This window comes from Gekko japonicus, unplaced genomic scaffold (genome assembly GCF_001447785.1).
Source record: "Gekko japonicus isolate JY-2015 unplaced genomic scaffold, Gekko_japonicus_V1.1 scaffold1850, whole genome shotgun sequence".
NCBI classification, from domain to species: domain Eukaryota; kingdom Metazoa; phylum Chordata; class Lepidosauria; order Squamata; family Gekkonidae; genus Gekko; species Gekko japonicus.
In genome coordinates this window covers 324,383-350,674 of record NW_015163658.1, presented here as the reverse complement: position 1 = coordinate 350,674, position 26,292 = coordinate 324,383, and the positions used below count along the sequence as shown (strand labels likewise).

The window sequence follows — 26,292 nt, the reverse complement described above, 5'->3', positions numbered from 1 at the left end:
ACATGCAGAAAGGGATCGGCTGGATATTAGGAGACACTTTTTCATGGTCAGAGTGGTTCAAAGGGGGAATCAGAGCCTGGGGAGGTGGGTGAGCTCCTCTTTCACTGGCAGCTTTCGAGAAGAGGCTGGACGAATACTTGTCAGGGGTGCTTTAGGCCGGTCCTGCATTGGGCAGGGGGTGGGACCAGATGGTCTGTACGGACCCCTTCCAACTCTATTATTCTATGAATGCCACTTGGAGGCTGCTGTTTCCCCTGCGTCAGCATTCAGGGCACTGCTGAGACACTGCTGGTCGGCCCCAAGAGAGACCAGCAGAAACTCCGAACTTTACTCCACTTTGCCTTTTCTCCCTCTCCTTCCCCCCGCCCCAAACAAGCAGACCCAGAGGCTTCAGTTAGTTCTGTTTAATGTGTCTGCACCTGTACACTTTAGAAAACACAACCTGGTACAAAAGCTGCTGCCACCGTACAGTCCAAAGGGTACAGCAGAGCTAAGGCCACCGGAGGCACATCTTGGGGTGGACGCGGACGACGACGGGGATCGGCAGGGGCCACGAGGGGGAGGAACCACGAGAGCAGTGACGGAGCCAGTCGGGGACTGCCGCCTCCCTCCCTCGCCCGCCCCCCCCCAGGAGCACTAGCCCAGCTGGGGAGGGCAGGGCAGAAGACGGCAGATTAATCCCAAAGCATCCTTCACTACACTAACCGGCATTAAAAACAAAAAAAACAGACTTCGATAGTTTCCACAGCTGGAAACACAGGATGGGTTCTTCCAGTTCCTCTTCCTTCCTCTCTGCCTCCCCCCCCCTTGTTTCTGTTAGTTGAGCCCCCGCCCGAGGTCCAAAGCAGCCCCAAATGCATATCTGGCCAGGTACCGGCCGTCCCTCGTGGGCGGGAGTGGAAGCTAGACTTTTGCCCCTGGTGCTGGGCTGCTTCCTGGCGCTACCAAGACTGACCAAGGGCGGGCGGAAGACCCCCGTGGCCCTTTCGGGGGCCACGGGTGGGCCCAGTGCCAGAACCGCAGGAAAGGGGGACGTGCCACAACCTCGACAGGACCCTTTCCCTCCCCGGTGGGAAAGCCGATGCACGGGAGAACAAAGCGGGTGGGGTTGCGCTGCCCCTGCGGGGTCTCCGGCCAAGCCCCCCTCCCCCCGTCCTGCCACAATAAATAAATATGTACAGCACATCAATAAATAGGGCCAGCGGTGCCACGGGCTCCCTCCCTGGGCCAGGCGGGGGCGGGATGCCGGCCAAAGAGGGCTTATTGCTAGAAGGGGCGGCCGGGCCTTTGGTGGGCTTAAGCGGGAACGGAGCCAAGCTTGTGGGGCGCTTGCCGGACTGGCTTCTCTGGCCCCACTGCCCCGGAGGCCTGGGCTCCAGGGGGCTCCTCCCACCCCCCTCCCTGTCAGCAGGACAGCAGGAGGACTCCAGGCAGCCACGGAGCCAGACCCCCCTTATGGACTCATCTTTGGGGAACAGCCGGAGCGGACCCTTCTCTTCCCAGCTCCGCCTCCTCCGAGGAGGGAGGCCTTCCTTTTATGGAGAGCAGTAAGCGGGCAAACGCCTCCCATCTTCGGACAGGCCTGAGGCCGCCGCTGCGCCTGCCACAGTGGACGGGCGCCACAGCTCACAGGACCGCCTCCCCGTGGCACACGGGGGACCTTCTCTGCCCCTTTACTCTACTTGCTAGGGCCACAAGGGCTCACAGTGACCCCTGTGCCCCCTTTCAGGCGCCCACGTCTCCCCCTTCTCCTACGGATGGTGTGCTTGCAATCCAAGCCTAGAGGGAAAGCCAGGAGCAGGAGGCCCCCTCTCTCTCCCCCCCCCACTGTGTGTGGGGCCAGGGAGGCCGCACTCGGTGGCTACCCGATGCCAGGAGGCCCGTGCCCCGATGGGAGGCCCCTCCCCCCCCACGCTCCTTCTCAGTCGCGCTTCTCCAGCACAGAGGGGACGTAGACCAGGCTGAGCTCGCTGCCGAAGTTGCAGACGATGGCCGCGTTCTCCAGCACCAGGATCTGCCGGGCCGGCTGGGCCTCGTTGCTCTTGCCCAGGTAGACCGTCTGCAGCAGGTCGCCGTAGCCGATGTCCCAGAAGGAGACGCAGCCCTGGCCGCCCGTCACCAGCAGGTTGTCCGAGATGACGCCCAGGCTGGCCCCGCAGCCCATGTCCTGCGAGAGAGGCGGAGACTGCAGATGAGTGGCACTCTGTGTGGGGCAGGGAGGGGTGGCAAAGGGGACTTCTTCTCCCTCTCCCAAGACACTCAAAGGCACCCCGTGGACGGGCAGTAGGTTCAGGAGGGACACAAGGAAATAGGACTCTTTGTACAGAGTTGAAAATGTGGGATTCACTTCCAGAGGAGGTACTGATGGCCACAGAAATACACAGCATAAACAGGGGATTAGATAGGGTCATAGAGGAGGAGTCTATCAGTGGCTACTAGCTGTGGTGGCTGAGGGGAACCTCCACGTTCGGAGGCACTAAGTCTCTGAATCCTGGGGCCCAGAGGCAACATCAGGGGAAGGCCTCAGTCTCTCTGCCCTGTTGTTGGCCCTCCAGAGGAACTGGCTGGCCCCTGTGTGAGACGGGAGGCTGGACTAGATGGACCCTCCCTGGTCTGACCCAGCAGGGCTCTTCTGGTGTCCTTCTCAGGGGGTGGCCTCGGCCTCTCTGCCCTGTTGCTGGCCCTCCAGAGGAACTGGCTGGCCCCTGTGTGAGACGGGATGCTGGACTAGAGGGACCCTCCCTGGTCTGACCCAGCCGGGCTCTTCTTATATCTCCCGGCAAAGGCCTTGCCTCTTGGAGACAGAGTGTCCTCCATACAAAGGAAGTGGAGTAAAGGGACCAGGTGTGCCGGCTGCAGGGAGTGGGTGCTCCCAGTCTCATCTCTATGCATAAAATTATGCTCCATTGTTTGGACCACCTGACAAAGAGTCTGCATTTTCAAACACAGTCAGTCAGAAGAATTAACACAGATCCAGCCACCAGCTCGCTGCGCCGCCCCTTCTCTCCCCCCCCCTGCTCCTGGGACCCTGCTCGGAGGACGGCGCCCCCCCCTCCCTGCCGCGCACCTGCTGGATGGAGTAGTGCTTGATCCCAGAGCTCCGGTCCCAGATGCTGATGACGTCGTCCAGGCCGCTGCTGATGACGCAGGCGCTCGTGCAGGTCAGGGAGGTGACGTCCCCGCGGTGGGCGTACATGTGGCTCACTCTGCTGCCCGTCAGCACGTCCCAGAGGCAGATGGCGCCGTCCTGGCCTCCGCTGGCCAGCGCCATGGTCTGAAAGGCAGAGGGCAAGTGAGCCGGAGCTCCGTCTGGTGCCGCTGCCGAGGACAGCATGCAACGGAACACTTCCAAGGGAGTTAAAAGACCCGCCCGCTCCAAGGGGAGGAGGGGGACGAGACCGATGGGATCCAGACCACACTCGGAGGGTTGCCGTTCCTTGGCGGTGGGGTGGGGGTGGGGGGTTGTCCCTCTCTCAGCCTGAGGAAAGACAGTTTTTCCCTGCCATTTGGTGTCGTGGTTAAGTACGTGGACTCTAATCTGGGAGAACCGGGTTTGATTCCCCACTCCTCCACCTGCAGCTGCTGGATGACCTTGGGCAAGCCATGACCTTGGGCAAGCCGTAGTTCTGATAAGAGCCGTCCTTGAAAAAGAGCACTTTCTGTCAGAGCTCTCTCAGCTACTCACAGGGTGTCTGTTGTGGGGAGGGGGAGGGAAAGGAGTTTGTAAGCCCCTCTGAGACTCCCTTGGGTGGTGAAGGGCCATGGGGTATAAATCCAGTCTCCTCTTCTACCTGAAGGAAGCAGGGAGGCTGGCCCTCCTGGGGGCTTGCCAATGACGCGACTCAGGCTTCAGGTGTGTGTGTGACATACTTTGTGACGCATGGCTAAACGAGGCCTTTCCATGGCTTAGTTTGGGGCCAAGGACCAGGGACAAACAAACGGACTAGAATTCGTGTTAAGTCCACCTTCTGAACCCGGTTCTTCCCGAGCGTTACGGGGCCTTGAACTTGTTTATTCTTAAGAAGCCAGACACCTGCAATTCCAGGTTAAATGATATACAGAAGGTGACCTTTTCTCTGGTGGTGCAATAAGCAGTTTCTTTAAAGGGTGCATCACGGACAGAGAGGGGCTTCGAAAGCCGAGCTGGGTCCCTGAGCATCTGCTAGGGCACGCTCGGCACTCTGCTCCTCTGTGGCGAAGCTGAGTTCGGAAAGCGTGGCGGTGCTGGGGGCAGGACTTGGGCCCCCCACCCCTGCGGCCCAGCCCCCCTCCTTTCCAGCACGCCCAATGAGCCCACCGTCCTCCCCACCCCTGCCTCATCCTTCCCATCCCAACCCGCAAAGGTGTGAGGTCCTGACCTGGTCGATGTAGGCGGCTGTGATGGCTCCCGAGTGACCCTGCAGGGTGAAGAGGCAGCAGGAGTCTTCCAGACGGTACACCTGCCAACGGACGAGAGGAGGGCCGTCAAGTGGGGGCGGAGGGTCCTGCGCAGGTGTGGCTCCTGGACCCTCCCTCCCTCTCTGTTGCAATCTGTGGGTTTCCCAGAGAGTTACTCTTGGGCTGTGCAGCTCTGAGGCACAGGGCACGGACCAGGCCCGTTGCTACTGTGGAGCCCATGGGCCCCTCCCCAATCTTCAGCTCCCCCCTCGCCCCCCCCCAGTCGCCCCGTGACTCCCCACCTTGCTTTTGTACAAAATTGGACTGAAGGCAGGTAACAACAATTAAAACAGTACATGTGGGGACCTGCAACACTTGCTGGGGGGGGGGATCTTTTCTATTTTGGCTGCCCCTACTGCCTTCTCTTGCTCCTCCCATGGACACTTTCCCTCACGTTTGGTGCCTCCCTCTATTTCTGATGCTTTCCCCTTCCATCCCTGCCTCCTCTTCTAGGGCTCTGCTTTGCCTGCACGCCGGTCAGCTTGCCCGTCCCACTGCCTCCCTGGGCTGTTTGCTCATCAGCCGGCCAGCCAGCTGCCACCTGTAGTGCCTCCTCCTCTGCCTAACTGATGCAGGAGTGGGGCAGGGGAGTCCCCAGTTTGGTGTAGTGGTTAGGAGCTCGGACTCTGAAGAACCGGGTTTGAGTCCCCAATCCTCCACATGTAGCTGCTGGTGTGACCTTGGGTCAGTCATGGCTTTCTCAGAGCTGTTCTCTCACGAGCAGTTCTGGAAAGAGCTTTCTCAGCCCTCACAGGGTGTCTGTTGTGGGGATGGGAAGGGAAAGGAGAGCCAGTTTGGTGTAGTGGTTGAGTGCGCGGACTCTAATCTGGGAGGACTGAGTTTGATTCCTCACTCCTCCATTTGCACCTGGCTGGATGACCTTGGGCAAGCCGTAGTTCTGATAAGAGCTGTCCTTGAAAAAGAGCAGTTTCTGCCAGGAGCTCTCTCAGCCCCGCCTCCCTCACAGGGTGTCTGTTGGGGGGAGGGGGAGGGAAAGGAGTTTGTAAGCCGCTCTGAGACAACTTTGGGTAGTGAAGGGCCATGGGGTATAAATCCAATCAGTTTGGTGTGGTGGTTAAGTGTGTGGGCTCTAATCTGGGAGAACCGGGTTTGATTCCCCACTCCTCCTCCACTTGCACCTGGCTGGATGACCTTGGGCAAGCCGTAGTTCTGATAAGAGCTGTTCTTGAAAAAGAGCAGTTTCTGCCAGGAGCTCTCTCAGCCTCACCTACCTCACAGGTTGTCTGTCGTGGGGAGGGGAAGGAGATTGGAACCCACTCTGAGACTCCTCTGGGTAGTGAAGGGCGGGGTATAAATCCAATCTCCTCCTCCTCCTCCTCCTCTTCTTCTTCAGAAGCCCTCTCACTCTGGCCCCCCCAAGCACCAAGAACACAGAGCACCCCTGGCCCAGACAGAGGGCTCCACCTCCACACCTTGTCGCTGATGGCCACCAAGGGATCTCTGCTCCACATGTTTATCCAACCCCCTCCCGAAGCGGGGTCTGTGCTGGCAGCGGCCACCCCGTCCCACCGCCGTGAACCCCACGTGTTCAGTCCCTCTCGGATGACTCACTCTCAGCGTGTGGTCCTGGCTCCCGGTGACCAGCCGTCCGGCCGCAGCCTTGAGGGCCGTGATGGGCTTCTGATGGGCACAGGTCACGGTGTGGGTCAGCTGACAAACGATGACGTCGTTGCTGCTGTACATCGGAGACGACGACGGGAGGCTGCTCCTGCTCGGAGTCCCTGTGGAGAGAGGGAGAGAGGCCTCTCAGGCTCCTTTTGCCCAGGGCAAAGCACAGCCACACTTCACACCCACAAAGGACAGACACGGGGTCGGCTATTCCGCCACGATATTCATCCCAGAAGCCTGGGGGGGGGGGGGTCGCAAGGCAGAAGAAGAGGAGGAGGAGGAGATTGGATTTGTACCCCATGGCCCTCCACTACCCGAAGGAGTCTCAGAGCGGCTTACAAACTCCTGTCCCTCCCCCTCCCCACAACAGATGCCCTGTGAGGGAGGTGGGGCTGAGAGAGCTCCTGACAGAAACTGCTCTTTTTCAAGGATGGCTGTGCCAGAACTACGGCTTGCCCAAGGTCATCCAGCAGCTGCAAGTGGAGGGGGTGGGGAATCAAACCCAGTTCTCCCAGATTAGAGTCCACACACTTAACCACTACACCAAACTGGCTCTCTTAAGGAAGAGGAAGAAGAGGAGATTGGATTTCTACCCTGCCCTCCACTACCCAAAGGTGTCTCAGAGCGGCTCACAATCCCTTCCCCTCCCCACAACAGACAGACACCCTGGGAGGTAGGTGGGGCTGAGAGAGCTCTGACAGAAACTGCTCTTTTTCAAGAACAGCTCTTATCAGAACTACGGCTTGCCCAAGGTCATCCAGCAGCTGCGAGTGGAGGAGTGGGGAATCAAACCCGGTTCTCCCAGATCAGAGTCCGCGCACTTAACCACCACACCAAACTGGCTCAACAAAGAGTAGAGGATGTGGAGACAGGTGAGCTGGAGGAACAGACCTGCCCCCCCCCAAACCGGATTCGGGCTCTGAGGCCTGGGCTGCCTAGTTCCCGGGAGGCCCCCCCAAGCCAGAACAGCCCAGCTCTCATCCTGGGGGCGGGGGGGGGGGGTTTTTCCAGTGCTTCAGGAGCAGCCACAGAGGGGGGCCCCGCCCGGGAGCTTCCAGCTTCCCCCAGGAGAGGGACCTTCTTACCTCGATACTGGGAGTGATCAAAAGAAGCGTGTGTTTTCAAGGAGAAGAAATCCAGGGAGCCGTTCAGCCGGGCAGCCACGATCCTAGTCACGGGGCACAGAAAGGAAGGAGACTTTTTTTTCAGGAGGGGGTTTGGGATGGCTCACGCGCTTCCAGCACAATATCATTTTTATTTTTTTAATTTATTTAAATTTCTACCCTGCCCTCCCCACGAATGGGCTCACTGCCCCCCCCCAGCCTGTAACCCATCATTCAACTTAGAAACGCTTCCTGTTAGGGACACACTAGAGACTAGCCTGCAGGAGAGAGCATGCTCCCTCTGAGCTGCGGAGTCTTGTGAGCAAAAATGCTACTTTGTGAGCTCCTGGCATGAAAGTTGTGAGCGAGCGATTTGGCTACTGCATAGATTAGTTTGCTCCGGAGCCCTCCTTCCTGAGCGAAGACAAAAATGTGTGAGCTGGAGGCTAAAACACTGTGAGCTAGCTCACACTCACCCAGCTTAGAGGGAACACCGGCAGTGACTCCCGAAGAAAGCTCCTCCCCTGCCACCAATTTTGCTAGTCTTTCAGACAGACTTAACACGGCCACCCATCTTGATCTATCAGGGACAGTGGATCCCTTTGGAGAGTGGCATTTGACACCCCAGCCAGAGCACTTTCCCTCCACATTTACAAGGGTCGCCCCTCTTCCATTCTGCCCCCAAAAACCAAACCAAGGGTACGTGACTGGCCCAAGGTCACCCGACGTTTTGCAGGGCAGAGCAGAGAACTGAACCTGGACCTTCCCAGTCCCAGTCTGACTACCGGACAGGCTGAAAACTGATTCTAAGTCTGCAGATCCACAGGGCATCCGCCCAAGGGCTCGTCAAGAACGGAAATGTAAAACTTTCCATCGACATAACCCAGCACTAAAACCAGCGTCCCTCCTTGCCGGATGACTAGGAAATAGGAGATATCACCGCAATGTTTAACGACGAGTCCACAGGGGATGCAGGAGACTGAGGCCAGTTAGCCTAATATCTGCTCCAGGTAAATGAGTAGAAACTGTTATTAAAAATAATTATTAAGCAGGCTGAGGAATGAAGATTGCAAAGGGGAAATCAGGCCAAGACTTCTGGCGAAGGGGAAGCCCTGCCTCACCAGCCCCTGGAAGTTGTTCAAGCAGGTTAACGGGCAAGTGGGCCATCCGGAAGACACCAGACATTTGGACTCCCAAAAGGCCTCTGAGAAGGCCCCTCACCAAAGATCCCTGAGTAGGGTTAGCAGTCATGGGATTAGAGGAAGGGTTTAAATCTGGTGAAACGGCAGGAGTCAGAGAGAAGAAACAAATGGACAGTCTTTGCAATGAAGAGGAGAAGAAGAGGAGGAGGAGATTGGATTTATACCCCACCCTTCACTACCCAAGGGAGTCTCAGAGCGGCTCACAAACTCCTTTCCCTTCCCCTCCCCACAACAGACACTCTGTGAGGGAGGCGGGGCTGAGAGAGCTCTTGACAGAAACGGCTCTTTTTCAAGAACAGCTCTTATCAGAACTACGGCTTGTCCAAGGTCATCCAGCCAGATGCAAGTGGAGGAGGGTGGGGGAATCAAACCCGGTTCTCCCAGACTAGAGTCCGCGCACTTAACCCCTACACCAAACTGAACAGTCAGGTCCCACAGGGATAGGTATTGGGACAGTGCTATTTAATTAGTTCATATTATAGAAGAAGAGACTGGATTTATACCCCGCCCTTCACTACCCGAAGGTGTCTCAGAGCGGCTCACAAACTCCTTTCCCTTCCCCTCCCCACAACAGACACCCTGTGGGGTAGGTGGGGCTGAGAGAGCTCTTTTGAGGACTGCTCTTGAGAGAACAGCTCTGAGAGAACTACGGCTTACCCAAGGTCATCCAGCCAGGTGCAAGTGGAGGAGTGGGGAATCAAATCCGGTTCTCCCAGAGTCCACGCACTTAACCACGACACCAAATTGAACAGTCGGGTCCCACAGGGATAGGTATTGGGACAATGCTATTTAATTTGTTCATATTATGATTGGGGAGGGGGGTTGAGCAGTGTAGAAGCCAAATCTGCAGACAATACCAAAGATTTTTCAGGATGGTGAAAACCCCAAATCACAATGTGAAGAGCTGCAGAAGGACCTCGTTAAGTTAGGTGACTAGGTAACAACGTGGCAATGCATATTGGAACAAAAGAAATTCCTGATTTTAAACATAGGCCGATGGGGTCTGAACTAACTGAAACTGAGATTCAAAGGGATTTTATTTATTTTATTTATTTATTTTATTTTTGAATTTATATCCCGCCCTCCCCCAAAGGCGGCTAACAATGAGGCACAAGTGCCAGAGTTAAAATAGATAAAACAGCCTAAAACAGTAAAACAATATAATACAACAACAAAGTGTCAGTGCTCCATTTATCGCAAGATGGGGTAGATCTTAATCCAATGGCAATTGGCCCCGCAACCTGTCATCCCCTCTCTTTCCAGGGTCACCTCGCACCCAGATGGAACCACATATTGGGGGTAGTGGTGCAATGCTGCATACATATCGGTGGTGGAGTTGTAGTGGCGGCGGCTCCTACTCGAAAGCCTGGCGGAAGAACTCCGTCTTACAGGCCCTGTGGAACTGAGAAAGGTCCCGCAGGGCCCGGATCTCCTCCAGGAGCTCCTTCCACCAGGTAGGAGCCGCCACCGGAAATGCCCTGGCTCTAGTAACAGCAAATTTAATATCCCTGGGGCCTGGAATTTCCAGATGTTCACTCCCCGACTGTAGTGCCCTTGAGGGAACATATGGGGAAAGGCGGTCCCCTTAGGTAAGCCAGACCCTGGCCAAACAGGGCTTTAAAGGTAAGAACCAGCACTTTGAAGCGGATCCGGTACGCTACTGGTAGCCAGCACAGCGCTTTCAGCACACGCCGGATGTGATCCCTCCTAGAGAGACCCATCAACAGCCTGGCTGCAGCATTCTACACTAGCTGCAGCTTCCGGATCTGCGACAAAGGCAGCCCCAAATAGAGAGCGTTACAGTAGTCTAACCTCGAGGTGACCGTCGCATGGATCACTGTGGCCAGGTCATCGCGGTCAAGGAAGGGGACCAACTGCCAAGCCAGCCAAAGATGATAAAAGGCCGCCTTGGCAGTGGCTGCCACCTGGGCCTCCATCATTAGAGAGGAGTCCAGGAGCACACCCAAACTCCTAACCTCCGACGCTGGCACCAAAGGCACCCCATCGAAGGTCGGGAACGGGAGCCCCAGCCCTAAACCGGTCTGACTCAGGCTGTAGTGGAAAGCTTGATGAAAATCTCAACTCAACTGGTGACGGTGGAAAAAACAAAAACCCATGCTGGGAATTATGAGGAAATGAAGATAATGGCCAATATTGTAACGCCCCCGTATAGATCTATGGTGAGGTCGCATTTGGAACACTGCGTGCCGTTTTGGTCACCGTTATCTCAGAAAGGACATCGCAGGAGCTGGGGAGAGTGCCGAGGAGGGCGACCAAGATGATTAGGGGGTTGGAGCACTTTCCCTATGAGGAAAGGCTGAGGAGTCTCTGGGGCTTTTCAGCTTAGGAAAAAAGAGGATTGAGCGGGAGACATGAGAGAGGTTTATAAAACTATGCCCTGGGGTGGAGAAGGTGGGTAGAGGGAACTCAACAAGTAGTCACACTGGAATTCACTGCCTGTGGAGGCAGCGATGGCCTCAAGCAAAGATGTCTTTAGTGTTGGAAATAGGTGTGTTGCAAGGTCTAAATTAAGTCATTACAGGGTTGATGTGTGTTTACCTTGTGTGCTGCTATTTAGAGTGACCTGGAAGGGAACTTGGCACAAACCCAATGAGGAGAAGGCCCGGGAAACTGGAGCCTATTTACTAACAATCATTGGTTAATGCATTCAGGTGATTTCCTTCTAGCGGTCAAGAAGAAAGGAAGAATCTCCATTACCAACTTGACTTTGTCTGTCTGCTGTTGCAAGCATGTAGTCTTAAGTGTTTATTGTTTTGTAGATTTTCCTGCGTACCCTTCCCGTAGGAATAAGGATTTTTACACAGAGAGAAAATGCCTCCTCTCCAGTGAACAAAGATCCATAGCAACCTCTGAATATCTAACAATCTTTACCAATTTCCCAACATTTAACAGCAATCAAACAAGTTCACGGAGGAGTAAATCCACAAGTGGCTACCAGCCGTGGTGTGTAAAGGAAACCTCCATACTGCGAGGCAGCCACCTCTGAATCCCAGGGCTTACGAGGCGAAATCAGGCGAGGGCCTCGGCCTCTGTGCCCTGCTTGGTCCTCCGGGGCAACGGGTTGTTGACTGTATGAAGCAGGACGGTGGACTAGACGTTCGTCACCAGCTGCGGCACAGATAAAGCTGCCGCGGGGAGGACTGCGACAACAGGGACTTGTGCAGCGGTTCCGGTCCTTCCCGGTGCTGCCCAGGGAGAGGAGGGGCTCCTTCAGCAGCCGGACCCTCATTATGGGACAGGGAGGACGGCTCTCACCCTGCCGGCCTGCTGGAGGAACCTTCCCAGGAGGGTGAACGGGACTGGTTAAAAACCGATTTCTGGTGCGGGGGAACCCATTGCTCCACCGACCCGGTGCCCTGGAGGCCTGACACCCTTGGCCATGGTTCTGGCTGGCTGGCTGGGCTCGGCTGGATCGCTTTTCCCCTGGCTTCTTGTGGCTTGTTCCCTTGCCGGCCTTGGGGGAAAAGTGGACTTATCCACGGTGTCAGATGAGAAACAGAAGTACCTGCTGTTGAGGAAAATGAGGGAAGTGATGCCGGACGGGCTATCTTCGTGGCTGCACTGCAGAGTGCCTTCGATGGCGTCCCACACCTGGAACACGGGGGGTTCTCTGCCAAATCATTTTAAGTCAATGAAAGCCTTTAGGATTGCTTTCCTTACTTTGTTTGGATCCTCTTAAGTTAATGTATGAGTGGTTTTTTTTTCTAAAGTAGAACCTCCGTATTCAGGTTTAATTGCCATGTTGGCACTTTGCGATCAATAAGTGGGTTTTGGGTCGCAGTTTGGGCACGCGGTCTCTAAAAGGTTCGCCATCACTGGCCTAGAGCATCCCTGACCCGTGTTTGTCCAGCCGCTGCTTGAAGAGTGCCTGGGGAGGGGGGAGCTCACCACCTCCACCGAGGCACCCTGAGGGCAGCCCGGTCCAGACGCAAAGGGCCAGAGCCTCTCCCCCCAGCGGCCAGCCCAGAGGCAGAACGCCCTCCTGCCTCACGCCCTCCCCCAGCCTGCAGGAGAGTCTGATGGGGCAGCCGCCCTCCTCTCACTCCCGCTCCCTCCCATCCCCAGTCATGAGCGGTGCTCCCTCTGGAGTCAGGCCACAGCTGCCCACCCCTCCCCTCTGATCTTGGGGGGGGGGGCTGTCTTGCCTTTTACTTTGCCCCTCCAGAGATCACCCCAGCTGCAGACGGCACGAAGGGGGGAGGAGGAGAGGCTTTGCCAGGTCCTCTCTTGGGGCGATTTAAGGCATTTTGCCCCTGTCTGTGGCAAGGCCCCTCAAGCCACCCCACAGAGCCGCACACGCTGGCGGAGCAAACGCCTCTCGGACAAAACACTGTTTTACGAGGCGGCCGGAATGGCTCCTCCTCCGTTTGGGATGAGGTCACGGCAGTGCACAGCCGCTGGGCCTGGGTTCCCGAATGACCCCTGGCTCGTGTCCAGGCAGACGGTGGTCTGGTGGTGTGTGTGTGTGGGGGGGGACTCCGCAGATCCAGGCACAAGGGTGCTATCTGTTAGGGCAGGGAGCCCAATCCCTTTCAACTCCTGCCCCTCAAACCCGCAAAAGATCTCTCCTTTCCAACCTAAGGGAGAGCTGGGAACAACGCTCCCTCCAAGCTGTGGGGTCTTGCAAGCAAAAATCCTACTTTGTCAGCTGCAGGCATGAAAGCTGTGAGCGAGCGATTTGGTGGCTGCATAAATTAAGTTTGCTCTGGAGCCATCCCTTCCTGAGCGGAGACCACAATGAGTGAGCCGGAGGCTAAAAAACGGTGAGCTCGCTCACACTGACTCAGCTTAGTGGGAACACTGGTTGCAAGCAAGGCTCCCTCTAAGCTGTGGAGCCTTGTGAGCAAAAACCCTATTTTGTGAGCTGCTGGCATGAAAGCGATTTGGCTACTGCAGAAATTAGTGTTCTCTGGAGCCCTCCTTCCTGAGCCGAGATAAAAATGGGTGAGCCGGAAGCTAAAAAAACAGCGAGCTAGCTCACACTGACTCAGCTTAGAGGGAACACTGGTTGGGAAGCGAGTGAATCACTTCCGTCGCCCAAGTAGGTGTGTCCCGTCCCTCCCCCCCGGCCACAGAGGGCCCCCCCCCTCACCTCCAGTCTCCCGTTGCTCCGGCCGGCGACAATCAGGTTCCCCTGCAGCTCCAGGCTCCAGATGGAGCTCTCGAAGTCGCCCCCCCACGAGGGGAGGGGGGAGGCCTGCTCCAAGCCCCCCGGAAGCTCCGAGTCCACCAGGCTGCTCCTGCGGGGGCTGCACTCCCCGTCCTCGCCCCCGCAGCCACCGCCAGGGGACCGGGAGACGGCCTGCCCGGAGGGGGCGGAGAAGCCCGCGAAGCTCAGGCTGTGGGAGGCGCCCTGCTCCTCGTAGGCCTTCTCCACCAGGCTGCTGAAGTCGTAGCCTCGCTCCCTCGGGCGGCCGCAGAGGGCGCGGTGGCGGGGCTCCGGGGGGGCCGCCTTCGCCTGCTCCGAGAAGTTGGTGTCGATCAGGGCGGTCAGGTCCGGCTGGTCGCTGAAGAGGGGTAGCTGCGGGGGACTCCGCGCCCTCTTGAAGGGGCGGCTGCTGCTGCTGCCGCCGTCGAAGGAGTTCTCCAGCCCGCCCTTGCCGTTGCTCTGGTCCCAGCAGTCCTGGTAGTCGAAGATGCCGCTGTTGTCTCGGCGCAGCCTAAAACACAGCAGTGGCGAGAGGGGGAAGCAGAGTGAGGGGGTCACGGCCAACGGAGTGCAGCGCCACCACTGGATGAGCAAGGCCGGGTAACAGGACGGAGACCCTTGTGGGAGGGTGCGGGTGTCCCTTCGGAAGCCCCTGCGCCGCCTTGCTCCTCCCAAAAGCCGGCAGACATCTGTGCAAGCGGCAGACCCTCCAAGAACGACTCCGGGGAGGGCGGGGGAGTGGAGGTGGGCAGCCGGCCGGCCCGAGGAGACCCAGGAAGACATCGGGTACTGCTGGAAGCCAGTGGGTTTAAGCAAACAGAGCACGGTACATAGTATATGGATATTACACTACACAGGGATCGTTACCGTGATAAATGCGCTAAACTAAATAATACGGTACTGCAAAAATCAGAAAATATATGCTGTTTAAATAAGTGAAAGTGATACGCTTTTTTTACAAGGTTGGGATACAAAAATACAGTCAGTTTCAAGTAAACAGAAGTGGTTTTTAACTAAGCAAATGATGTTAACGACGTGCTCCGGAATGTCCTCTGTCGTTTCGACGTTCCTTCTTCTGAACAAGATTCTATAGATAATTTCCAGGTTTTTTGTCTCACTTGACTGTAACTCGCCCGAAATGAATTTTCTACTAGCAACTGTGCTTTGTTATTGGCCTACGAAGAGAAAATATGTGAGCATCAGGCTTCATTTCTACTCTTACAGATGAGGCAAAAAACTGGAAATTATCTATAGAATCTTGTTCAGAAGAAGGAATGTCGAAACGACACAGGGCATTCCGGAGCTCGTCGTTAACATCATTTGCTTCGTTAAAAACCACTTCTGTTTATTTGAAACTGACTGTATTTTTGTATTCCAACCTTGTAAAAAAAGCATATCACTTTAACTTATTTAAACAGCACATATTTTCTGATTTTTGCAGTACTGTATTATTTAGTTTAGCGCACTTATCACAGTAATAATCCCTGTGCAGTGTAGAAGCCAGTGGGTGTGTAGAAGCCAGTGGGTGGCAGCAGCGAGTGAATACAGAGTGATGCTCTGTATTCTTGGTGCTTGGGGAGCAACTGTAGTGAGGTGGCTTCTGGAGTTCTGGCCCTGCTGGTGGACCTCCCAATGGCCCCTGGTGTTTTTGGCCACTGTGCAACACAGAGTGTTGGACTGGGTGGGCCACTGGCCTGATCTAACGTTGGCTTCTCTTCTGTTCAGAATGTCTCCTGCAGACAACCGCCAGGCATGAACCCAGAGCCCCCTTTACCCTCCCAAGACCGACAGCCCCTTCCCTCCAGGCTCACCTACCCTTGCTTAGGAACCACGGTGAGACAGTCGCCCGTCTGGGCATCCCACACCCGGATCTGACCCACCAGGCAGCAGCTAACGAGCAGCATCCCGTCACTGGCCAGGCACTCGATGTCCTGCAGAGGAAGAGCAGGAGAAGGTGAGCAAGAGGGTCCGGAGGCGGCCCTGACTGGGCACAGCACCTGTCGACGAGGAAACCCCACTGCATGCCGGCATGTCTGCATACAACTGTGAAAGCGCAACACTCCGCTTCTCAGAAGCTCTTGCGGCCACAGAAAAAGCTTAGGGGGCAGAAACTGGGGGGGGGGAGCTGGGAAGCCCCCAAGGTACACGGGGAGGGGGGGAAGGTTTCCAGGGGGCGGGGAAACCGGCCATGCCGCTCCTCGAGCCACCATTCCTTCCAGATCTGCCACCCTTCTCTAGCCCCCGAGCGTCCCCTTACTCCCACCCACGTCAAGAGTGACTGGGAGCCTGAATCTCACATAGCAGAAAGGATTCCACGAAAGATGAAGACCCAGATGCACACACAGCCCCTCCTGAGAGAAACTTTGCTGCAACCCTCCTCCCACAAGAACACATGGAGCTGCCTTCTACTGAATCAGGCCCTGGGTCCATCAAAGTCAGTCTTGTCTACTCAGACCCGCAGCGGCTCTCCAAAGTCTCAGGCAGAGGCCCTGCGTACCATCTATCCTCCGATCTTTAGTGGAGATGCCGGGGATTGAACCTGGGACCTTCTGCATGCCAAGCAGAAGCTCGGCCACTGAACCACTGAGCCACGGCCCCTCCTCAAACACACATGGAGCTGCCTTCTACTTAGGGACTGAATCAGACCCTCTCTCCATCGAGGTCAGTCTTGTCTACTCAGACTGGCAGCGGCTCTCCAAGGTCTCAGGCGGAGGTCTTTCCCATCACCTCCTGCCCGGTCCTTTTAAATGGAGATGCCGGGGATTGAACTTGGGACCTCCTGCATGCCAAGCAGAAGCTCGGCCACTGAACCACTGAGCCACGGCCCCTCCTCAAACACACATGGAGCTGCCTTCTACTTAGGGACTGAATCAGACCCTCTCTCCATCGAGGTCAGTCTTGTCTACTCAGACTGGCAGCGGCTCTCCAAGGTCTCAGGCGGAGGTCTTTCCCATCACCTCCTGCCCGGTCCTTTTAAATGGAGATGCCGGGGATTGAACCTGGGACCTTCTGCCTGCCAAGCAGAGGCTCTGCCCGGTGAGCCACGTGGCCCCTCTCCCTCAGCAGCCTGGCCTGTGCCCAAGGCCCCTCTCCTGCATCTTACCATGAGGTGGCCTCTGAGGAGCCGGAGATTGAACCTGGGACCTCCTGCATGCCAAGCAGAGGCTCTGCCCAGTGAGCTACGTAGCCCCTCTCACTCAGCAGCCTGGCCTCTGCCCAAGGCATCTTACCATGAGGTGGCCTCTGAGGACCAGCGGGATGATCTCTGTCTCTGGCGGGGAGTAGCCGTAGTCGTCGCAGGGCAGGTCCCCCCTTCTTCTCCTGCTGTGCGAGAGCCCGTTCTGGCCGTAGGTTTTGGGGCACAAGATTTTGTACAGGCAGAAGAGCAAGAGAACCAGGAGGATCCCAGAGGCCAGGCCCAAAGCAGCTACCCTGGCAGGAAGGAAAGAGCAGCACCAGTCAGACGTGAGACGGTCTTCCTGACCCAGTCCCTCTGAGGCCACGGGGAGCTGTGCAGAACAACGGGTTTCATTGGCTTAGAAGATGCCCTCACTGCCCCTCCAGCGAACCTGCTCAGAGTGAATTCAGAACACCAGAAGGGCCCTCCTGGGTCAGACCAGGGAGGGTCCATCCGGTCCAGCCTCCTGTCTCACACAATGGCCAGCCAGTCCCTCTGGAGGGCCAGCAACAGGGCAGAGAGGCTGAGGCCTTCCCCAGATAAGGACACCAGAAGAGCCCTGCTGGGTCAGACCAGGGAGGGTCCATCTAGTCCAGCCTCCCATCTCACACAGGGGCCAGCCAGTTCCTCTAGAGGACCAGCAACAGGGCAGAGAGGCCAAGGCCTTCCCCTGAGAACGTGAGAACATAAGAGATGCTTTGAAATGAAGAAATAGCTGAATGTTGGATTTATTTTGAAAACTGTAATAAAAATATCTTAAAAAAAAAAAAGAACATAAGAGATGCCAATGTTGGATCAGGCCAAAGGCCCATCCAGTCCAACACTCGGTATCACACAGTCCAGCAACAGGGCAGAGAGGCCGAGGCCTTCCCCTGAGAAGAACACCAGAAGAGCCCTGCTGGGTCAGACCAGGGAGGGTCCACCTAGTCCAGCCTCCTGCCTAACCCAGTGGCCAACTTACTGTGTGGCTGTAAGGACATCTATACGCTCCGATGCACGTATGAAGCGGCTCGATACAGAGTCAAATCTGTCCCTCTAGCTCTAGACTGTCACCTCTGACTGGCAGGCTGCGTTTCCGGCAGAGAAGCTCCTCTCTCACTCAGCCCCGAATCCCGTTTCCACATGCGGAGAAACAACTGGGGACTGGATGGGAGGGAACTCCTGCAGGCAACCCAGGTGTTCCACCCCTGGCTGCCGCCCCATTCCCTCTCCTCCCCGGCACGATTCAGCACAAGGGACTGCTTTTCCCCATAGATTCCCTAGAGAGCACTGCGTTCAAGGGCCCAAAAACGGCTGGCCTTCCCAGGCCCCAAGGGTGTCAGGCTGGCTGTCAGGGTCCTTACCCAGGTCACGCAACACAGGGCTTCCTGAGAAGAGAACTGTTTAGTGGTAAATCCAGAACTAGAGACACGTGCACAGCTTGTGTCAGGAATGGCCGCCAATACCAGGGCCTCTGACTTATACTAGAATCAAACATCCCCCCTGTAAGCGTGAGCCAATGGATACATCTCGCGTGGGCAAAGCAAGCAGGCAAGGCAAAAGCCATTAACTTTCCCAGCCGAGTAAAACTGCAGCTGGAGAGCAATGGAAGAAAGTATGGTCCTTACCACTATTTTCCACTAAATCATTAAATCATAGACTTCAAAATTATAAATTATTTTCAAGGTGGTACTTGACACCACAGAGATTGTATTATAGTCACACTGTTGCTACACCGAAATGTTGGAAGGGATGTGATGATATTGGTTCATTTAAGCACTGTTGGTGGTCTTGCCCTAAGGTTCAAGAATTTTGGATTTTAGTATTGGAGATAATAGAAAAAATAGTGGGTCATGAAATTCCAAATAGCCCAGAGTCCATACTTTTAAACTGTTGGGAAAACTCTACAATGACTAAATTGAACAAAGAAATTGCAGCACAGCTTATATTGGCTGCCAAAACTGTATTAGCCCAACAGTGGAATAAACCAGTAATTCCAACATTAAAACATTGGTTCAACAAAGTGTGGGATGTGATAGTCCAAGATAAAATAGCGATACAACTTGAGCTGGCAGATAACCCTACAAAAAATTTAAATTTTATGGAAAAATGGTTTACCTTTTTTAGTTATATAGAATCAGAACCAAATGAAGTTATTAAGAAACCACCAAGATATGAAGATTTTGTATTTTATTAAATATAGAATAGTTGATGGATTTATAGAAGGTTAAGTAGATTGTTGTATGCTTGCTCCAAGGTTTAGGTTGTTTGTTAATGTTTAAATTGAATTATTTAAAACCTTGTTTATATTTATATGCTTGTATTTGAAAAGTTGTATGTTTGTTTGTTTATAAAAAAGTTGTTACTTAATAAAAAGAAAGTTACAAAAAATGAAAACAATATTCAAAAAGCATAATTGGTTATAAAAGACAATGGTAATTTGAGTAATAAGCCTCTGATTTGTCAGATTTAAAGAAACATATATCTACGTCAGATCTACGTAAAACCTAAGTGTTTACTTAACCTAACCTAAATGATAATGGGGCGGCTCTGTACTGGTGGAATGAGCTCCTGGAGGAGATCGGGGCCCTGCGGGACCTTTTACAGTTCCGCAGGGCCTGTAAGACGGAGCTCTTCCACCAGGCCTTCGATCAGGAGCCGCCTTCAATACTGAGGAGTGACCCTGTGCCCTGGCTCTACCACCTGCAGCCTGGCTCGCCGCATAAATTCCCTCGATCAAACTGAGCTGTTGTGAGAACGCCGCCAGGACTAACATCGAAGTAGTGGTAGGGTCGAAATTAGGAATTTTGCTCTTGGACTTTAATTGATCCGGCAGTTTAGGAAAATGAATAAGTGGTTGTTTATGTATGTTTTATGTATGTTTAAATGGCATTCTTGGATGTGCATTTTATGTAAGCCGCCCTGAGCCCGTCTTGTTGGGGAGGGGAGGGGTATCAATCGAACAGGTAAATAAATAAATAAACTTCAACTGGAGGCCTTGCTAGACCTGTCTCCAGTGCCCCCTCCCCCCGCCCTGCCCCTCCCGGCCAGCTCTCTTACTTGTAGAGGGTGATGTCCCGGTGCCCCTGACCCTTCAGCACGCCTTCGGTCAGCGGGTCGGGCAGCTCGGCCTTTCCGCTGCTCATGTAGAAGAAAGGGTGGTAGCGATTTGCCTCCTGAGGGTGGCGCGCTTCCAAGGCCTCTTGTGGATTCAGGTACAGCGTTACGGGGATCACCGGAAGGATGCTGATGTACCTGTTGGGGGAGAAAAAAGGACAGGGGTTGAGGGACAAGTGCAGAAAACAAAAAAAAGGTGGAGGAGAAGGCAAAGCTTGGCTGTTGCCACCTTTCATGGGCAAGGGCAGGGCAGGCCAAGCCGGGTAAATGGGCGACACCAGCTCAGCATTTATAGGAGGAAGAAGAGGAGATTGGCTTTATAAGCTTAGAGGGAACACTGCTCTGGAGCCCTTTTTCCTGAGCTAAGAAAAAAATGTGTGAGCTAGAGGCTAAAAAACTGTGAGCTAGCTCACACTAACTCAGCTTAGAGGGAGCACTGGCTGCAACCCTTTGCCAGGAGCATCAGCAGCAGGCTCTGGCATCAGGTTCCCAGCATCAGCAAGCAGGCTCCCTGCACCAAAGGAGCCATCCCCAATCCACGGAGAGGGTCTTCAGAGGCCATCCTGATGAAGTCACGCGGGTGGTATTTAGAGTGTAACCTAGGTGGGTCTTTCATTCTCTACAGCAGGGGTCGTTTCATAGAAAAAGAGCTAGGGGAACTCATTAGCATAACTCATTAGCATATGCCACACCCCCTGACATCACCGGAAGTGTGTCATAAGGCCACACGCCCTGTCTCCAATGGTCCCGGCCGCCAACGCCGGCCTTGCAGCTCCACTGCTCTCCTCCTCCTCCTCCTCCTCCTCCTCCTCCTCCTCTTCTTCTTCTTCTTCTTCTTCTTCTTCTTCTTCTTCAACTGATATGGTCACAGGGTAGTATTGTTCCTTTAGCTAAGCTAACTAATAGAGACATGTGCCACTGTAACTGGCCAGTCAAGGCCACAAGACTTAACAGAATTGTGGTATGTTAACATTCTCATCTTCCCAGCCAGTTTGGTGTCGTGGTGAAGTGCGCGGACTCTAATCTGGGAGAACCGGGTTTGATCCCCCACTCCTCCTCCACTGGCACGCGGCTGGATGACCTTGGACAAGCCGTAGTTCTGATAAGAGCTGTCCTTGAAAAAGAGCCATTTCTGTCAGAGCTCTCTCAGCCCCACCCACCTCACAGGGTGCCTGTCTGTTGTGGGGAGGGGAAGGGAAAGGAGTCTGTTAGCCGCTCTGAGACTCCTTTGGGTAGTGAAGGGCCATGGGGTATAAATCCAATCTCTTCTCTTCTTCTTCTGAGCTAGCTCACACTAACTCAGCTTGGAGGGAACACTGGGCATGGATGTTACACAGCAGAGAGTTCCACCCGGTTGGAGGCAGGGCAGAGAAATGATCTCATTGTGAGACACAGGGGAATGGGGGACCAATTCGTGACTGCAGCTTCCCTTGCTAACGGCGCCCCAATGGTTGGGCTTCCTGCCCAGTGAAGCTGCTGCTCAGTTCTTGCCTGGGATCTGATCACTTCTTATGACTGCGATAACGTCAGTGTTGTTGCTCCAAGAACGCCGGCTAGGGCACAGTGCCCGCCAACACCTTATCTGGTGCCCGCCAGGTCTTTGCAGGGAATGGGTGCCGCTTGGTGGGGACTCTCGCCTAGGGCAGCTTCTGATTGGCCACTGGATCTGACGGGCTATGCAAATCAGAACAACACTGCTTTGGAGGCACCTGACACCACAGTGTGGGTTTTATTCTCTCTCTCTCTCTCTCTCTCTCTCCCACTCCTCTTTTCCCGTGTATTTTCAGACTACTCCTCCCCTGGCATTTGACCTTCCTCGGGGAGTGTGGCTGGCTCCACCTCCCGGGGCGGCCATTTTGTGGTTATGCCATTGTTGTTGCTGTTGTTCAGTCGCACAGTCGAGTCCAACTCTTCGCGTCCCTACGGACCACATCACGCCAGGCCCTCCTGTCTTCCGCCGTCCTCTGAAGTTTGCTCAGTTTCATGTCCGTTGCATCGGCAACACTGTCTGACCATCTCATGCTTTTCCGTCCCCATCTTCTTTGACCTTCCGTCTTTCCCGGCATCAGGGTCTTCTCCAGGGAGGGCTCCCTTCTCATTGGGTGGCCAAAGTATTTGAGCTTCAGCTTTCTGTTGTTGTTCAGTCGCACAGTCGAGTTCGACTCTCCGCGACCCCACGGACCACATCACGCCAGGCCCCCCTGTCTTCCGTCATGCTCCGGAGTTTGCTTAATTCCATGTCCGTTGCATCGATAACATTGTCTGACCACCTCATCCTTTGCCGTCCCCGTCTTCTTTGACCTTCAGTCTTTCCCAGCATTAGGGTCTTCGTCTCCAGTGAGTGCTCCCTTCTCATCTGGTGGCCAAAGTATCTGAGCTTCAGCTTCAGTCTCTGGCCTTGCAGGGTTCAGGATTGACTGATTCGATCTCCTTGCGGTCCAAGGGACCCTCAAGAGTCTTCTCCAGCACCACACATCCCTGTATCAGAATTCCCAATGTGCCCCCAGGCTCAAAAAGTTTGGGGACTCAGCCCTGGTCTGGCTAGCCCAGGAAAGCCCGATCTCGGAAGATCTCGGAAGATAAGCAGGGTTGACTGTGGTTAGTACTTGGTTGGGAGCAGGGGTCATTTCCTGCAGGAGCACACAGGAGCGGAGCTCCGGCAGTAAAGAGCCCAGGGGGGCGGGCACAGGCAACAAGCCCCGCCCCCTGCTCCCAGTAGCCCTCAGTCACAGCAAGAAGCAACCAGGTAAGTTGCAGAGCCCCCCTCCGGCCCCCCCGGTCCAAAACAGTCCAGTGGCACCTTTAAGACGAAGTTTTATTCTGGTACAAGCTCTCCCTCCTCTGCGAGGACAGATCTGCACGTATGTACGTCCCCCCAGTAGCTAGCAACAGTCCAGTGGAACCTTTAAGACCAAGTTTTATTCAGGTACAAGCTCTCCCTCCTCTGCGAGGGTAGATCTGCATGCCCCCCCCCCAGTAGCTAGCAATCCAAAACAGTCCAGTGGAGCCTGAGTGGTGGGTGTTGTCTTCTGACACATTTCCGGTGATGTCAGGGGGTGTGACATATGCAAACGAGTTATGCTAATGAGTTATGCTAATGAGCTCCTGCACCTCTTTTTCTACGGAATGACCCCTGGTTGGGAGACTTCCTTGGAATATCAAGTCGGGAGGACAGAGGCAGGCTTTATTCAGCCACCTCTCCGAAAATCCTCCAGGCCCCCAGTAGGCGTCAGTCACCAGAGGTCAACGTGACTTCCAGGTGCAGACACAACACACGCACACACACACTCAAAAAACAAAAGAAAAGGAAAAGTTTTTTTAAAAGGTTGGGTACTCCTAGGCTATGAAGTGGTACACGAAGAGAAGAAAACCCATCCTGCAGAGAGAGCGTGTTTGTGGGTGCATCAGAGAGCGAAGGAAGCAGTGGAGAACGTGAAACGCTGGCAGGCAGTCTGCATCTCCATCCGCTCGCAGAGGGGCCAGAAAGCTCCCTGCAGGCCACAGAAGAAGAAAACCGCCAGGCCTGCAGACACACACACACACACACAACCTGACAGCAGACAAAGCAGCCCCCCCCACTGGGGACACAGTATGGAAGCGCACAGACTCCTCTGCCCCAACGGAAACACCACCGGCGTCGCCTTGCCCCACTCACCGCTTGGCCAGCGTGATGTTGTAGTAGCTGAAGAGTGAGGGCCAGTGCCGGAAGGAGAGCTTCCTCCAGATCTCCTCGTCCTCTGCTCCCCAGGTCACTTCCCGTGATGTTGTAGTAGCTGAAGAGTGAGGGCCAGTGCCGGAAGGAGAGCTTCCTCCAGATCTCCTCGTCCTCTGCTCCCCAGGTCACTTCCGCCTTGGGACCCACCTCTGGCTGCCCGCTGCCCCCCGGCCTCTCCCGCTCCTCGCTCGAGCGACCGGCCTCCTGCCTGCTCAGGGACTCCGACGTCTGGTTCTCCAGCAGCTGCTGCTGCACCGGGTCCGGAGGGAAGACCGAGAGGGACAGCTTGGTGTCGCCCGTGGGGAGGACTTCTCCGGGGACCGGCATGGCCGGCAGACCCGCCTCGCCCAGCGGGCTCTGCTCGGTGACTTGCGACGCCAGGTAGGGGCGAAGCCCTGCGGGGTCCGTGTAAACCAGGATGCCGATCCAGACCACTGTCCCAGCCTGCAAGGAAGACAAGGGGGAAAGGGCGCCGTGATGACAGGTGAGCTTGTCAGCACCCCCCCCCAAAAAAAACATACAGTGTTCCCTCTAAGCTGAGTTAGTGTGAGCCAGCTCAGAGTTTCTTAGCCTCCGGCTCACCCATTTCTGTCTCAGCTCAGAAAGGATGGCTCCAGAGAAAACTGATTTATGCAGCAGCCAAATCGCTCGCTCACAACTTTAATGCCAGCAGCTCAGCAAGTAGAATTTTTGCTCACAAGGCTCCACAGCTCAGAGGGAGCATTGCACTCAAGCCCCCCCAAACGCGAGCCTTTGGCATCTGGACCACGCAGCCCTTCTTGGCTGCCGGAACACCACGGCCTTGCTGGGGCTCCCCTGCAACCTCCTGCCGAAGAAAAGGCCAGAAGCGGATCGCAGGAGACGCAGGGGCACCATCCTCCTGACCAGCCACTTCCCCACGGAGACAACAGAGATTGCCAGTCCGCCTCCCCTCCCGTGCACCCGAGCTACCAGGCATGACCTGCACCAGCACTGTCTCAAGCAATGCTCCCTCTAAGCCGTGGAGTCCTGTGAGCAAAAATTCTACTGTGTGAGCTGCTGCCATTAATGTTGTGAGCGAGCAATTTGGCTACTGCATAAATTAGTTTGCTCTGGAGCCATCCTTCCTGAGCCAAGCCAAAAATGTGTGAGCCAGAGGCTAAAAAACTGTGAGGAGGCTCACACTAACTCAGCTTAGAGGGAACTCTGGTCTCAAGTATGGAGCAGAGGTGCATCAGTGGCTATGAGCCACAAGGTATAGATAGGGAATCTGGGGCAAGGGATGCTCTGTCTTCTTGGTGCTTGGGGGGGGGGCGGGGGAAACAGTGGGAGGGCTCCTAGTGTCCTCCTGGCCCCACTGCTGGACCTCCTGAGGGCACCTGGTATTTTTGGCCCCTGTGTGACACAGAGTGTTGGACTGGATGAGCCACTGGCCTGATCCAACATTGCCGTCTCTTATGTTCTTATATGTGGTGGTGGAAAGTGCTCTCCAGTCGCACCTGACTTACGGTGATCCCTCGAAAGGTTTTCCAGGCAAAAGACAGAGGCGGTTTTGCCCTTGCCTGCCTCTGCGGACCGACCCTGCACTTCCTTGGCGGTCTCCCATCCAAGCACTTACCCAGATGTACTCTGCCTAGCTTCTGAGATCGGGCTGGCCTGGGCCGTATAGGTCAAGGCAAGAGAAGTTCAGTGGTGGTTGGCCGTGGCCTGCCTGTGTGCCATCATGACTCTGGACTCCCCAGGTGGTCTCCCATTTAGACACTGGCCAGGGCCGACCCTGCTTAGCTTCCCAGATGATCGGGCCAGCCTGGGCCTGTTAATATTAAAATATGCCTATGCAGGGTGTACTCAGAGTCCCTTGGACTGCAAGAAGATCGAATCAGTCAATCCTAAAAGAAATCAACCCTGACTGTTCCCTGGAAGGCCAGATAATGAAACTGATGCTCAAATACTTTGGCCACCCAATGAGAAGGGAGCACTCCCTGGAGGAGAAGACCATGATGCTGGGAAAGATTGAGGGTCAAAGAAGACGGGGACGGCAAAGGATGAGATGGTTAGACGGTGTCATAGATGCAACGAACATGAAATTGAGCAAACTTCAGAGGACGGCGGAAGACAGGAAGGCCTGGTGTGATCTGGTCCATGGGGTCGCAAAGAGTCGGACTCGACTGTGCGACTGAACAACAACAACAACTGCAGGGTGAGCTATTACAGGGAGAGCAGAACTACCCATGTGGTCGAGGGAAACAAACTGCGCTGCCAGTGCTTCCGAGAGCGGACGAGACGGGGCTGGCCGGCCCACCCAGGTCAGGGCAAGTACTTTTATGCTGCACTGTTAATCTGTAAACTGCATTGCAATCAGTGTTCCCTCTGAGCTGAGTTAGCGCGAGCCGGCTCACAGTTTCTTAGCCTCCGGCTCACACATCTTTGCCTTCGCTCAGGAAGGAGGGCTCCAGAGCAAACTGATTTAGGCAGTAGCCAGATTGTTCACTCACAGCCTTAAGGCCAGGAGCTCACAGATTTTCTGCTCACAAAACTCCACAGCTTAGAGGGAGCATTGTTCACAATCTGTATAAAATTTAATCCTCACGGAAGCAGAGGTCGGCCGCATTCCCGTGCCAACAACAGGGAACAGCCCTGACCTGGATAGCCCAGGAAAGCCCGATCTCGTCAGATCTCGGAAGCTAAGCAGGGCCGACCCTGGCAAGAAGTTGGAAGGGCGGCCTCCAAGAAATACCAGGACTGGGACGGAGAGGCATGTAATATCAAAACTAGTGGGGCTA

General features: G+C 55.1%; 1 protein-coding gene across 1 annotated transcript in view; it reads right to left on the bottom strand.

The window, feature by feature from the left end:
• Window positions 1–403: 403 nt before the first annotated feature.
• SCAP (SREBF chaperone) overlaps window positions 404–26,292 on the bottom strand; it is a 55,512-nt gene continuing 29,623 nt past the window's right edge. The window contains exons 12-24 of the mRNA XM_015407717.1: window positions 24,276–24,356; window positions 23,678–23,974; window positions 23,471–23,643; window positions 19,759–19,953; window positions 16,772–16,973; window positions 15,357–15,472; window positions 13,485–14,052; window positions 11,898–11,983; window positions 7,152–7,234; window positions 6,010–6,179; window positions 4,359–4,439; window positions 3,068–3,274; window positions 404–2,167 (exon numbers count right to left, since the gene is read on the bottom strand). Coding sequence (XP_015263203.1) covers window positions 1,922–2,167; window positions 3,068–3,274; window positions 4,359–4,439; window positions 6,010–6,179; window positions 7,152–7,234; window positions 11,898–11,983; window positions 13,485–14,052; window positions 15,357–15,472; window positions 16,772–16,973; window positions 19,759–19,953; window positions 23,471–23,643; window positions 23,678–23,974; window positions 24,276–24,356 — 2,505 coding nt within the window. The 3' untranslated portion in view covers window positions 404–1,921. The remainder of the gene's footprint in view (window positions 2,168–3,067; window positions 3,275–4,358; window positions 4,440–6,009; window positions 6,180–7,151; window positions 7,235–11,897; window positions 11,984–13,484; window positions 14,053–15,356; window positions 15,473–16,771; window positions 16,974–19,758; window positions 19,954–23,470; window positions 23,644–23,677; window positions 23,975–24,275; window positions 24,357–26,292) is intronic.